General features: G+C 38.2%; 1 protein-coding gene across 3 annotated transcripts in view; it reads right to left on the bottom strand.

The window, feature by feature from the left end:
• The window catches only part of AEBP2 (AE binding protein 2), a 46,026-nt gene that overhangs the window by 19,763 nt on the left and 10,463 nt on the right, over nt 1-15,800 (bottom strand). For all 3 annotated transcript variants that reach the window (XM_027699707.1, XM_027699708.1, XM_027699709.1), the window contains exons 2-3: nt 7,401-7,608; nt 4,136-4,243 (exon numbers count right to left, since the gene is read on the bottom strand). In XM_027699707.1, coding sequence (XP_027555508.1) covers nt 4,136-4,243; nt 7,401-7,608 — 316 coding nt within the window. The remainder of the gene's footprint in view (nt 1-4,135; nt 4,244-7,400; nt 7,609-15,800) is intronic.

Below are 15,800 nucleotides of genomic sequence, written 5' to 3'. Positions count from 1 at the left end.
AATACTTATTATTTGCAACAGCCAAGTTTAGGACAAGGAAAAAAATTTCTTCATTCACTGCTTCTCTATTTGCCAAAGATGCCACTGGCATCAGTTTTCCAACTCAGATTATTCCTGTAAATCCACCTGTGTACATGGTCTGAAAGCCTGAAAGTCAAATTGCTGAACCCTCAACAGGACCACATGATGATACTCCACAACATTCCACCAGCTTCTAAAAAGCTGCAAAAAATTATGTAATAAGAGGTCTAAAAAAGAATAATGTTGAGGTTTTTCTCTCTCAACTCTGCTTGTAAAATCATAAACAAAAATGAACATACTGGAGGTCTCTGGAGGGAATACTCACATTAAATTAGTGTCTACAATAACAAAATAAATATTAAAAAAAAAAAGAAAAAAGAAAAAAAGAAAAAAGCTGGCTAAAATCACACTGTAATAAACAAGGAGAAAATTTCCAGCAGTACAAGACCAATGAAGTTCAGGTATTTAGAGGAGCAGCATAACTCCAAAAATACTTAACAGTGGCCCAAAGAAGGCTGGTAAGTTCTCAATCAGAAACACATTCTGAGATGAGTTTGCTTGTTTGTTGCTCTTGACAAGAAAACAAATCTAGGAAGTGGTTCTTAACAAAATTAGGATTAAAAAGCACATGCTTTGCAGAAATCACATTTGACTACATCCTGAGAGCTAACTGAAATGTTAAGTCTCTCTCATTTAATGGACACTTTTTCTTTTGTGGAAGGACTGATGGGTGCCCTAGGAAAAGAACTTTATCGGTAACAAAACTTAGTGATGACGGCCTCAAAAAAACAGGCATAAACCCATCCACTTGTTCTATGTGAAACCCAAGACCATCAGCATTAAAAACTTGAAAAAAAATTGGAGGGAATAAACAGAAAAGCAATATGGCAACTAAAGGGGACATGAGGTCCTAAATTCTGCCTAAAGATCCAGGGTACCTTTCTTTTCTTTTCCCTTTAGTTCAGCAGATGACTCAGAGATGAGCTGGACATACACTACTAGGATATTGCCCCACATAAAAATGGAGCTAGAATAACAAAGGTCTCAAATTTTACCCTTTCTGTGACACAGGTACAGCAAAACTGATGCTTAGGGGGATACACTAAACCACAGAAACAGAAAAAAACAGGATAAATTTATGGAAATATGAAACCTTTTGCCTTTGCAATTTAGAAGTGGGTTTATTTCTGTGACAAATGAACTACACGGTCACCAAGTTTATAGGAATGCGTGGCAAGGGCACGTAAAGCCACAAGGGCATTTTTAAGATGAAAGCACTGCAGCTTGTTTATAGCCGAATGGAGTCAAAGGACAACACCATGTGGATCACAAAATTAGATAATTAAACCCTAAATGTGCAACTACACAAAATGAGTCCACTTGCAAGCAAAAGAGTGACAGGACAGGGATATATCCTTCAACAGATTAGTTCTACTGCCAAGGAGAGTGTTATGTCTCAGACAGTCCCCAATTGCTTTTCAACTTAAGAAAATACTTTTGTCTCTTATTTTCACTAGAAATATAAGAATACATCAACCTGCCATATATTTATTATTCTCTTCTGGTCATTACATGATTATAGCGTACTTTTACGTTTACAAAATTACATTTTCCATGCTTTTAGTTGTCAATTTCCTAGCTAACATTCTTTGCTTTTCTTTAAAACATCCTGAACATCAGGTCTTCAGACAACAGCATCGAACTGTACTATCACCATCACTGCATTTTACAGCTTTCCTCAAGAATCCCAACATTCATTTATTTATTTTTTTAAATCAAACACTGAACAACTAGGTGTTTTCTCCAAGTTTTCTAAAATGACACATTACTTCCTTTTTATGCCAGGACTCAAGTATATTCTAATGAGGCAACTGAAGTTTCATTTGCAATTTAGGTTTTGGGAGATATTTTGTCTGCAATAATCATCAAGAACAAGAGGTCCTTAAACCAACTATTACTTGAAAAAATTTGGCTTCCCTTAAAAAGGTGAGCAATTAAGATTTGTGAGAACAGCTAAATGCAAACGGAAACATTTGCTCCATTTTTGATTGACTGCCATAAAACAATTAATAAAGGCTGTTCTTGGACTGATCAAGATTAATATCCAACACTTTGAGTGGGTTTTTTTGTATCAGAGAGTAGATTTCAAAAGATAGTAAAAGAAAGAAGCAAGTGAGGAAAGGGGGCTTGTTAATTAATAGGTTGCCATCACAGACACTTACGTACTTGGCTACCTCATGTGAGCCCCGAAGCCTTTACTCAGCATAAGTGACAGGGGAACAAAAGATGTTACAAAATTCTACTGAGACCACAATTACCCTCCATTCAAAGCTCTCAGGAACAGATTGAGAAATACAGGGATAAAAAGAGGGACTCAAGACAACAGTAGGAAAAAAAACGCTGAAGTGACACACATTGAGCCACGATGATTAACTGCTGCAATCTTTGCCTGTTCTCTTCTCTCCCTTAGTATGACCAGAAAGTACACAAAATCAGCTGGTGAAACAACAGATATTATTAGAAGTAATTACTTTAAATTTTAGGGTTCTAGCTGCAACCAGCCTACCCAAAAACTAGGATACCAACTTTGCCAGGTAACCCTGGCAGAAAGAGTACTCCTGGTGTTTCTGAGCTACACCCACCTCTTCAACCCAACATCTCTAAAATTGAGTTTCTTTGATCTAGACCAAATAACAATACAAATTAACCTATCAAAAGGCTTTCATTCAAGACCAAAGCTTGCCATTACACTTTAAGGTATCTAAAATATTTAATCCCAAAAATGAGAAAACCTGAGGTTTCCCCTGGTAACTGGTGGTTGCTTTTTCTTTTTTTTTATTCCAGGATTAGCACTTAAGATTAGTTCCTGTAACAGCCATATCTGCAAACTTTCAGGGGTTTAAGATCCTTGTGCTACGCTTCCAAGAGCATGCTAATCCTACTCCTTTGAACAAATGGTATAACCACCTCAAAACCAATTTTCCTATTGTTATTCACTCTCTGGGTCAGAAATTTTCAGACTCAACTATGTAGTTCAGCATGGAAAAAAAGTCTGACCTTTGTTAAAAAAAAAACCTTTTTCATGTGCAATGAAATGCACCATTTTCACTTTCTAGGTTTTGAGTTTAGTTTTGTTTTCTGTCATAACTACCGTTAAAAGCTATATAGAACAAGTAACTTCTGGAAGACACCACTGTAACAGAAAAGTATTTTTAGTAATAAAGCTGCCTTAAAATAAAATTTAAAAAACGCAGAAGATATTACCTGAGAGAAAAGAGAGGAAAGGAAGTGGAGAAACAGTGACTAAAAGTTCATGGACTGGGGGTGGGGGAGAAGAAGGCAAAAAAATGCTACCTAAACTTAAAAAAAACAAACCTAGTTCATTTTCATATCCTACATGGAAGGAGAACTTCAGTCTGAAGTAGTGTGGGTGGGACTTACCATCAAGTGATCCAGGATTGACAGCTATGAACTGCCCCAACTGTATCCATAAGAGGATGAAGCAACTCATTAATAACGGATTGGTGGATATGGGAATGATAAACACTACTATACCTAGAATTGCAGGTACAGGTTAGGGGGAGAAAGAAAGAGAAAGTTAGAAAATACTATGCAGGAAATACAGTCAGCTCAAGGGCCCTGCATTCCTGACTTCCTTATTATTTTCAGAGAAGTTTGCCATAAATAACCACTGACAGCGTTTCAACTGAATTTAACAAAACCAGCTCTTACTCAAACACAGAATGGGCACCATCAGCCATGATCCAAAGTTTAATGTGGAAGTGTAAAGCATGATACAAAATATCTCAGAGTGTAAGCAGCTCAACTGAAAAATGCACAAAATCCCTGAACTTAAGCACTATTTAGTTTTACACTCCCCTGCCATTTATAGATTTAAAAAAACAGGGATAGAGAAGCAATAACAGCATCTTCATCTGTTTCCAGGAAAGAACAAGACCTTTGGGCACTACTATTGCAAAGATGAAGGCTCAGCTCATTGGATGCTTTTTAAGAAATCCTCCTGTGATGGTATTTTTCAATTGACACATTGCATCAGGAAAAATAAATGGAATTTCTCTTAAAATAAGATGTTGTATCTCACAGTGAACCTTACCTTGAAAGGTTTGTCCCCACTGTGTGTCAGCATATGCCTCTGCAACCAGCTTTGACTTGTTGAAGGTGTATTATATACTTTGCAACCTTTCCACAAGCAAACAAACACCTAATAGAGTAAAAACGTGGTAAGTTTAGGAAAGGCAAAGAAAATAGCAAACAAAAAGACAGATTAGCAAAGAAGCCTGTTGTCACCATATTTCACAATACATCAAAGGATTTTGAGCAATAACCATTTCTTTTCAACATACTTCTCATATCTCACCAGAGAAAAATAATTACAACCACAAGTATTCAATAAAACAGGTCACTGGAATAAAATATCAAAACACAGATGCTCCTGCAGATAAACACAATTGAAGCCACAGGATCCGCTGCAGAGAGTTTGTGTTTGCACTCAGTCTCTGTATCCACCAGATATTGAGTCAAAACATTTTAAAATGAAAAGTCTACACTTTTTGGGTAGTAGATACAGAAATAAAATTATTTACTCTTATAAACAACTAACAATTTCATTCTTTAAGCATGAAAACGTAAAAACTCTTAATTGCAATACAGTTGTTTATATACCAGAGTTGAGTTTTGTATTATGGAATAACGGATACCTCTAGTTAGGACCTTACATTCAATTCCTGATGAACAAAGTTACCATTTTTCATAGGATTCAAAATGTATGGGTGTTTTGTGATTCCACTGTACAGACCAGTCACATGCACAATAGTGCATTAATAGGAGCAGAACTTACTCATGCTGCTTTTCTCTCTCCTCTCATTGTGTTTATCTATAACTGAGGGAATAAAAAAGCTCAGTGAACTTGCCTTTCATTAGAATTTCCTCAACAGGTCTGTGTGTGAAGGGAGGTAAAGCCCTAATTTGTCACAGCAAAATACAGTCCCCAGAAACAGCACTGTCCACAATACAGGTTTTCAGAACTGCAGGAAACTAATTGGATTTGAGTTCCTTGTTCTCGTTTGGAGAATAAAAACCTTCAATCTTCAAAAGATTGTATTTTCAAAACAAAAGAGCAGCCACAGGAGTGCTACGTACTTGCTGTATAATAGATAGATGGCCCAGCTTTACTAATACAAAGCTGGAAAACCCTGAATGTCTGTATGACTGAGCCAGACCTACTGACACAAGGCCCAGCCCCCTAAAGCTTTGACGGCTGCCACTCCTCAGTTTTGAGATTCCCCCAAAGCAATGGAATTGGAATTTCCAAGATCCCTGTCTCTGCAACAGCTCCAGAACTGTCCCAATATTTCCATCAGCAACCGCAGGCTTGGCAAAGGTGTGAAGTTACAGACTGTGGAAATGCAATCCCTCCAAAATACAAGGACTTGGTTTTACAACACCCAGCAGAAGTCCAAACAAGGCTTATTAGAAAACCCTGTCAAAAGGCTGAATCCAGCCTTTTTTTTTTCTGGGGAAAAAAAACCAAAATCTTTTGGAAGTAAAACTATTTTGTCAAAAAGTTTTCTGGGCTTTTCATGGATCAATCTAATTTGGACTGGAGCCATTATCTCAGTATTAGCTCGAAAATATACATTTTAGCATTCAAGGATGTTTATCTCATTCCTTTCTGTTCTCAAATTCCTAATCCCCCCCTTTTCTTTAAATTTAGAGTCACTGTAGTTAAGTAATACCTGAAATCCAATCAAAGCCACAAGAATACAGTTTCTAACACACTTAAACACCTCACCGGCAGGTGGCAGACAAATCCCTGAAAAGAAACCACCAGGATCCATCCCTCTACCACAGCACCCAGTAGGAACTTTTCAAAAAATAAACCATCTCTAGTAGGAGGATTAAATAGCGTGAACTGAATGCAACAGTTATTAGACACTTCCTGCTTCCAACAGCCTCCTCTTTACAAAAAGACAAATACTGGATAACCTTTCCTATACAAAATTACCCACAAACCTTGTTACATGGAATGTGACCAGAAACACAATACACACAAAAAAACCCTCAAAAAAATCAAACCAAAACCTACAAAATCTTCCAGTCCCTTTTCAAGAAATGTAAAGGGGTCATGGATGGGAAAACAAAGGTTCCCAGAGATGCAGTTACATTAAAAGCCCACAGGACAGCAACATATCTCAACCATTTAATGGTTTCATCCAAAATTCACGGAAGACTTTTATAAACCTACAAACAGAACTCAGACATCATCTCATGAGTGGCTAAAAAGTCGATTCTGCTTAGAGCTTGGACTGAAAAAAGTCATCAAATATGAAGCTGAAAAGTTCAAATGTATCAAAAAACATTAGCTAAATACAACCAGAGTCCTGGCTGTCAGTGACACTTTTACATGCAAATTATTTAAAGTAATGCAAATTAGCATTTTATTTAAGTTTCTTATTCACTCGAGATAAAGTGCTGTAACAGCCTAACATTTTCCTTCTGGAGAACGGACAGGACAAAAAGTCAAAAGACAACGACTATTCTAGTTTAAGAACTAATATTGTCTTCCTCAGAAATTGAAGAGCTGCCACATATGGCACTTAAAGCAGGCAGATTACTTGTGTTTGATGTAAAGGTAGTTTACACGATATATTCCAGGCATCAAAGGTAATTTGGGAGGTTGGGGAGGGGCAGGTAGTTAAGACACAGTTGAAATTAAATTACTCTACTGCAAGATGTTTTGAAACATTAAAATTGAGACCAATTATCATCTGACCAGGGATTAGAGTGAAACTCAGATGTTTATATATGCACCTCAATTTTAAAAAAAAAATTAGATGCAATTATACTGAAGGTAAACTTGCCATCAACATTATGCACAGGGCTGTTTTGGTAAGACTTTGCACTCTTAAGTCAGTCTTATGTCTTCCCTGTTATACATTCTGGATGTGTTTTACCTCTAGTGAGACTCCATTTGTAACAGTAATTAAAGATGTGACTTCACCTGAGTTCACAGGCAGCAACACGTACAGTAATAGTTTTAAGAAAGTATAAGCACTTAAAGACACACCAGCAGCTTCAGGATGTTGAGAAGTTAACACACTATCAAAAACGTGATAGTCTTAAATAATTTATTCAAAAGAACTTACTATATTCTTAAAGTTAGGCATTCAGTTAAAGACATGAATGACAAATCAAGTGAACTATGCAAAGGAGAACAGCTGAATGCCAAATACAAGACTGAACAAGGCCCAACCTTAGTTGCCACTACTCAGAAACTGGTATATTGAAACACAAAATTTGCTACTGTCATTCAAGAGCAAAATATTGGCAAATATGAAAGAGGGAAAAGAAACACCAACCCCTCCTCGCTGCCCATCCACGTGTATGGAGCGAATGTGATCCGCCAGATCCGGGCTGGAGCTGAAGCAAGCGTGGCAGTGATCCCAACAACAGTTATAGGCAATGCTTTTTGCAGAGGAGGCAGGAACTCCTTGGCCGTTCATCATAACCGGGGTGGAACGCCCGCTGGAAATTGTGCTGTCTACGTCCATGATAGTGCTGCTTATACTGCAGGACAGAACAAGAACAAAACTGAATTCACGTTGGTATTTGTTGCATGTTAACAGAACAAATAAAAAACTGTAGCTCTTCTGTTTCAGATATATTTAGACAGGTTGAAAAAAAACCAACTTAAACTTACTATTTATGTACAGTTAGGAAACGGCTACTACCACTTGACAGTGTAACTTCTGTACACTGGGAACAAAAGGGAGGAATGAAACTTCTCCCATTCCCTGACTTGTCAGAAAATTAGCTCTTAGGTGATTAACAAAGTAATTTTTAAGCTATATTTGTTATATTTATTTCCCAGGAGAGAAGAAAAGGAAAAAGACCAGCATCCCCCACCAGCACTAGAGGTTTAAAAAGAATACAAAACTCAAGTTTTACAGGTTTAAGGTACTCCCACATTGCCCCGGCATAGTGTCTTTCACACGCATTGCCTAAACTAACGCTTTTTGTTTTGAGGTTTTTTAAACTTTCCAGAGAAGTCAGAGGCAGCAGAGGGAATCCGTGGCCACCAGGGGTCATTTTCATCAGCCCTCCAGCTCTCTACCTCGGCAGATACAGAGAAAGCATCCAATGATCAGAAAAAGGTTGCAGAGAGCGTGCTCTTTCCACATATATAAGAAAAAAAGCATGGAGACAAAATGTTCTTCCTCATTAAATAGCTACTGATACACCTTTTTTTATCTTGGTAACCTGTTCACTGCCTTTTAGGACCTTTATGTTTTGTCTTCCACAAAGCCACAGCATTACAGAGCAGCTCATCTTTGGCAGGACCTCAAAAGACCAGGTGGTCAAATTTCCTTAAACAGCAGCGAGATCAGTTTGCTTGTGGTCTTGTCCAGTGGAGTTGTTAATGGGTGTTTTCAAAGGCTGGAATTTCTGCTACCTTTCTGAACAATTTTCTCAATATCTGACTAACCTTGCTGTGCAGGAGGGAGAAAATTTCCCAACATCTCATCAGAATTTCCAGTGTTGTAACTTCTGTCTGTGGCCTCTCATCCTTGGCAGCTGCAGGGTTGAGATGACTCTGCCTCCTCCACTGTTAAACCTCCCTACCAGACCACTGAACACAGCAACAACCCTGCCCTCCTTTATCCTAAAACTAAAGATAAAACTATCTTTAAACTCAGCCTCTCCATGTATTGCATTTGCTTCAGGATCCAAACCACCTTGGAGACTCTCCAGTATGTAACTGGGATGAGTCCCAGTAATCCACAGTCTTAATGGTGTCAAGTAGAGTTAAGAATCACTTCCCCTGACCACATACATACACTTTTGCTAATACAGTCCACTATGCAGCAGTAATTTTTGCATAAATATCTTTAAATGTTCTTCTGATTAAAGTGCAAGGAAAAAAAAATCTAATTACGTTACTTTTAAAAACAGAAAGTAGTCATCTCCTATTCAGATCTACATGATATTTATGATTTTCTATCATTTATCACATCCCTTTTCTTCCCCAACTCTTGTACATAATTTCTATGTTAAATCATTCTGCTTTTAAGGTGTAGGTGCTGATACATATTTTTTACCATCACTGTTTACATATCCAGTATTGTTCTATTACACATTCTGAGATGGATGAAAGAAAAACTACCCCTTTATTCAAAATCAGAAGATATAACTGGCACGTTTGTTCTTTTGCTCTAGGAGTCTCTACTAGTGACTTCTCAAATTATCTGTATCTTTTTTAATCACTACTGTGTTAGCAGCTTTTTTCTGTGATATAATTTGAAATCATCACAGATACTTGCCTTTTTTAGATTTCCCCTTCTCATCCACCATGTGGATTCCACCGCATTTTTCAATTAAAAAAAAAATGTCTTGCCTTAGTGAAAACATGAGATTCTCTTTAGCAATGTTCCCAGTTAAGTTTTAGTTTTAACTAACCTGAGTAATTTGGTTTCATAAGCAAACTCTTATCAGAGATACCAGCAAGGCAACATTTATGAAAATGCCAAATACCACATCCCAAACACAGACCCCTTAAAAATCTTCTTCCAACCCATTAGTCTTCACCTATTATTAAAATTGACCGATCATTCTTAGGCCTTTGTTTTCCAAGTTAAAAAGAAAGCTTTAGAGATCTTTTCAACAGGTTTTCTACTTTAATAAAGGTATATCAAATACATACTTCCTAAACGCTACACGAACACCACCTGCCTTGTTCTGCCCCCCACCCTAACAAAAAACACCTAACAATTTAGAAGGCACAGCTTCGACCCATGAAAGTCATATGGGCTACTTGCTGTACACATGTGCCCATTATTTTTATTTTCTTCCTTTTTCTACACTCTGAATACACACAGCTTTCCATGATTCTGCCCCCCAGGTAGGTGACTCCCTACCCAGTAGTCTTGATTCCTTTTGTGACATGCAATCTCCCAATCTGTGATTAGCAAGTAAAGAAATGGCAGCCAACCATAGATACAGTTTTGGGTGTGTTTCATATTACTGCCTTTCCCAAATACCTTACTTTATATTCAATGGAAGCTTAAAAAAAAATGCAACTAGCCCTGAGCTGAACCTACCAGCCCCAAGAACATTAACAGCCACTAACTACAGCTACTGGCAACAGCATTTTAGGATCCCTGCAGGAAATTGTCAGAAGCTTTAAATACAAAACGTATTGCAAGCAATCCCAATTTTTCCACCATGCCAGGCTCACAATAGATGCAACTATGGGACTGACATCACTTGTTCAGCTGATGTCTAGGCCAAAAATTATTCCCAAAAATAAAATCTGCAAAACTTAACCGTGAAAGCAAAGTTCACCTACAGGATGATAGAAAAACTGAATAATTAGTTATTAAATAGTTAATTTTCACATACATGCACACACCTCCACCCTCAGTTTAAGCTATTCCAATACAGTTCTCTCAAAATCAGCACTTGGAAGTAGGTTTGGGCACACACAAAACAGCACACAGCCACTTCTGTCACAGACAGTGATGTGACACGGATCAGTGGTCCCAACAGGAAGCTGCTTAGCCAAGGGTGGCAAAGTACTGCAGCAGCACTCCTGCAACAGCTGCCTCAGACCAGTTCAGGTGGATGAGTGACCCTGCCTTTCTCACGGCTCAAGGTACCCAAGGACAGCTTCATAAACACTCTTATCAGTAGGAGTTCAAACTTCCAAGCTGTTTACAGTCAGCATGAGTTTCCACGTCCACAGACAGCATCAGTACCATTCCCACACACCCCCCAGACTTCCGATTGAGAGGATGAACAGTGCTGGTGACCACAAGAATGGACTGCAAGGGGAGTTTAGCACAGTCCTCTCCAGGGTTCCCTGGTTTTACAATCTGGTTTTAAGCAGGAAAGCAGTAAGAGAACATATCGCTGAACAAGCTCCATGAAAGAATTTTGGGCAGGAGGGAGAAGGTGTGTGTGGTTTGTGTGTGGTTTCTCCAGTTCACAGGCATGAAATCTGCTTAATTCCTCTGAGATGAAAAAAACCTCAAATTGATAAACCCATGTGAGAGTTTATTTCACATTGCAAACACAATGCAACATATCTTGACACAAATCACAGGTCTCTAATTTTACAGCCTAAGAAACACAAATACTAAGATTTTGGAATTTCTTTTTTTATATTCTGTCCTACCTGTAGAAAATTCCTCTTGTTTTTGGATAAAAACATGTAAAAGTCAACTAATAATACTGACCCAGAAAAAGCTATCCTGATAAGTAGGGTTATTAATGACATGAGAAACTAATAACACTTAGAAAACTGATTTATTTATAGTAGTTTAAATGTTTGCTGGGTTTGGTTCTAATAGCCTAAGTGTTTGCTGAGGGCTAACAGATTAGAGCTGCATACACAGCATCAAAATTTTGTACCAGAGGAACTGGAATTAAAAAAAGGTTGGTTGTAATACTTAAACCAAGTAGCAGCACATAGAATTTCTTGGAAATTGAGGATGAAGTGCTACACTGGACTATGATTCTATAACCTATTCAAGATCCTGTCTAAAAAGGGGGGAAAATAAAACTCAGATACAATGGAGCAGAAACAGTTCAGTATTTTATTTAAGACAAAATGCCCTCCTTTCTTCTAGTTTGAAGACCTCAGTGTAGGGCATTAAAGAGCACAGATGAATATTGCTGTAACAGGACCTACTAGAGAAACAGCTAAACTGCTTATGAAACAAAATAGCCAGGAGTCACACAAAACCAGACCACTGTTTTCAGAGGGTTCTCTAGATAGACCCTGCCAAAATGCAAGAAACTCAGTGCCCTGGCACATTCCTTCTCTAGAAACAACCGTTTAAATAAAAATGTAAGAGACATTTTTTGTTTCCTCCTCCGTGCCTCCAGAGCCAGCATGTTTCAGGTAATCAGGCACCTCACAGTGCTGAGAACCTAGAATCAAATTCTGTCTGTCTCACCCAGCGAGTTCTGTCCCCCTGAAGAGGCAAAGGCTGCAAAGACAATCTGTGAAACACGAGTACCTTGCCCAGCTCAAGCGTGTGCAGTTTTCTCTAGTCTCTTATACAGTGAGAAAATACCAGGAAGCTTTTCAGAGAAAAGTTTGCAGTATATATAGCATCAAAGACACTGCCTTGGGAGGTCTCTTGACCTGCCATTTCGAGATGAAGCAGAAAGATAAGTTTTACAGTCAGAGCTGTGGCTGCTGCTGAGTGTCTGAAGACTGAACTGCAACACTGAGTGTGTCAGAGCTGCTGATTCACCCACTTCTTTGTTTCTCCTCATTTCAGAAAGGGTGTGAGGGTAGGACACATGGGGTGTGCACATACTCCACCATATTAACTAGTCCACTTGAGACTTTTCCTCACTGAAAGCATCAACTCAGCCCAAGAAGGGTTGGACAGAAACAGTGTCTGTATCTTTCAATCTATGAATGTGGCTTTTCAGTCCAATCTTGGGATGACAGAAGAGATGGAAAAATTCCTCTAAAAAGGGAAGGTAGTAATGGAAATTACGTCCTCCTGCTTTCTCATCTGAAATCCACTAAGCCTACAAGTGGGAAAGTAATAATGTGCATCAAAGAGGAGAAAACAAAACACAGTAAGACAAACACAGACATCCTGGCAAACTACTGGCAAATGAAACAAAGACCAAAAAAAAACCCCTGAACACTGGTAATAAAACAAAGAAATAAACCAAACTGAAACAGATTTTTATCTAAGTAAGTTAAAGCAAGTTTTTCTGCCTTTTTCTAAGCCCTTTTCTGGCAGCCAGGAGATCTGTTTAAATCCTGACGGCCGCTATCAAAGCAGAATGACACGAGCAGAACTTAAGCGCTTGTGGCATTCCCCTATTGCCAGTGACAGACAGGTCTGGGTTTGCTCCCAAGCTGTAAGCAGGCTCCAGCTCCATTGTAATGGATCTATAGACCATAGCCTGATGAAGAACATTAGACATTTGAGTTTCAGAGAGTTCAGCTCAGGGGTCATCCCAAACAATAGAGCATCAAAAACAGTCACTGCTGGAGAGAGCCTGCACACACAATAGCAGTTTTTAAGAAGCACCATTCAAAAGGCTGACTAATTACTAAAATTTAAAACTGTTACAGCAAGCACAACATAGTCTTCGAGCTTATGTTGTCCCTGTTTTCATCCTAATGTGAGCACCTGAATCAACTTGAAGTAAAAATCCCAACTCTAGAGGCAAGAACTGACTGCCTTTCTGAAACACCTTACTAAACCCACACCTCATTTTACCAAGTCTGCAAACACTAGCAATGTCTGCCAAACGCAGCAAGGTAGAACTGAAAACACAGAATCTTCTCAGAAGGGTCAGACTTTTTTACCCTCCTCCTACAAATTTTCCCTCTACCACGAGATCAACAGCTTTGAAATGATACTGACATTTAAAGTGTGTTCACTAAGCAAAAACATGCAAGCTTTAAATAGAGGAATCATTACCTCAGAGGCACTCTTTCAGGTCTTATTTTTACCTGTACTTATTTTACCTGTGGCTAAAAATAACACATCTTCATTATCAAGCTGATTAAGATTTTTTTAGCACCACCTTCATGTTAAAAGACTAGTACCTACACAATCTACATGTGCATGAGAAGCAAATGTGTCTAGCCTGTTAAATTTAGTTCCAACTCCATATAAAAAACAATCCTGACACAAAAAATAATAGCCAGTCATTTTCACTTTGAGAAAACATAAGTTTTTGAAGCACTTTAAATTCTGGATTATTTTTTTCCTTTCAGAATCTAAACAAAACTAAGCCACTGTTGAAATTGCATAAATATGAATATTTTCTATAAGGAATAAAAGAAAATCGAAATTATTCCAAATTTAAAATGCACAAATTTTAAATTACATATTTTACCATGTGCACATCTGGGTACTAATTCTTGTGTACAGTTAAATATGAATGAAAATATAACAAGCCTGTGACTTAATGCATTATATAAAATGGTATTTTGCACATCATTCCTGACACACACTTGGCTCTCTGAGGAGATCATTTTCCTCACTGCTGCAAGTAATCCCTTCTATTGAATTTAATGAATGGAATCACCAAAATTTTTTCTTTCCCTTTTTTTTGTTATCTTTCAGAACAACAGTAAGAGTCTAGAAGGAATATCAACAAAAAAAACCAAAAGAACAGCAACATGATTTCATTTTTATTTTCCATGAATTCCCATTAGCAACTGTCCACTTGAAGCAATAGTAGAGCCAGGCACCGAACACATGCACAAAAGCCCAATCAATTTGCTATTATACTTTTAATGTCTGCTAAACATACTCCCTGTAGACCTTAACCGAAGTAACCTTCCCTCAGGCAAAATTCAGCCCTAACAGATGGGCCTTATACCGTGCCCTTGAGGGTCAACAAGCACCACTTCAGTCTGATCAACAGGAGCTCATTTCAGGGTTACAGCACCTCCACCGAGAGTGCCGAGCTCCCAGTCCCCAGATGTTCAGCTCAGGAGGTAACCAAAGGACCCGGCTGAATTCTGCCAACACCAAGGGAAACGATTGTGACAGATCCTATAAGGAATAACCTCATCTTACAAAGCATCAAATTAAAAACGAGCAGAAATTTCAGGGGACACGCCTGGCAGGGTGGCTAAAACCAACAACCAACCCCCCTGCACACTACACCACTCCAAGTCTGAAGAACCGTTTCTTCTGAAATACACAACGATAATCCAGTCATAAAACATCAAATCGTCAGATTGTCCCCGAATCCAAACACTACTAACCTCACTGGAAGTAAGTAAACATCTTAGGGATTGAAAACAAACAAATAAACAAACAAACCAAACAAAAATAAATACCCTGCTAGTTTCTTTCCCTTTTAGTGGTCAGTGACCACATGGAGTTTCAGCTACATGGGTCCAATCCAAATGAGGGAAACTTAGGAAAGAAAACTGAACTGTAACACTCAGATAAAACAACTTCAGAATAATGGGAACACTACGAATGACAGTCACATCTTACAGCAACTTCAAGGGTTTAAGCCTAGAAATCAGCAGAAAAGCTTTTTCCAGCTGGAAAACTAAATCTCAACTATGTACTAATCCCAAAAGAAAACAAACAGCACCAAATGCAATCATTCAAATACCAAGTCAAAACAGAAGCACTGAAAGAAAATAATAATAATAGTAATAATAATAATAATGATGATGACATGTCTCGTGACATCCCCCAGCACTTCATTATTTCATTTCACTAAGAAAATTCTGGAGTGAAAACAAAAACTTCACAAGTTTCCCATTACTCTACTCCTTTCCAAAACAAGGAGTAGAAAAGTGTTGTGTACAGCTCCGGCCAATGGACAAATTCCACAAAAACAACAGCCCACTTGTGGTTTTACAGCTTTTTGATGCCACCATATTAAAAACTTTACAATCACTACGTCTAATGCAATCAATGGTCAAGCAAAGATAAAGCTAAAAAATGATCAAATTATCAACCCTGAGCTCCCATCGTTGACAGGAAGCTCCTCCACCTGTCCTAGGGATTTGATTTATCTCTGTTACACTATCTCCATCACTTCTAAACATGGGAGCTACAGATACAACAGATTAGTAACAGAAACTGCTCTACGGGCTCCTAAATGAAAGCAGAACGAATTCCCATGTTTTTTGGACTAAGGTTTAACTTCTGCTGTCCTTCAATGAGTATTGAGCAAACTTTAATGCCAACCTCTTCATGAAGTTACTCTCAGAACACCTGCACTGGGGTACCAGGATGCAGTGA

Source organism: Neopelma chrysocephalum, unplaced genomic scaffold, assembly GCF_003984885.1.
Source record: "Neopelma chrysocephalum unplaced genomic scaffold, ASM398488v2 Primary Assembly neopelma1_139, whole genome shotgun sequence".
NCBI lineage: Eukaryota > Metazoa > Chordata > Aves > Passeriformes > Pipridae > Neopelma > Neopelma chrysocephalum.
This window is presented reverse-complemented; position numbering and strand designations above follow the sequence as displayed.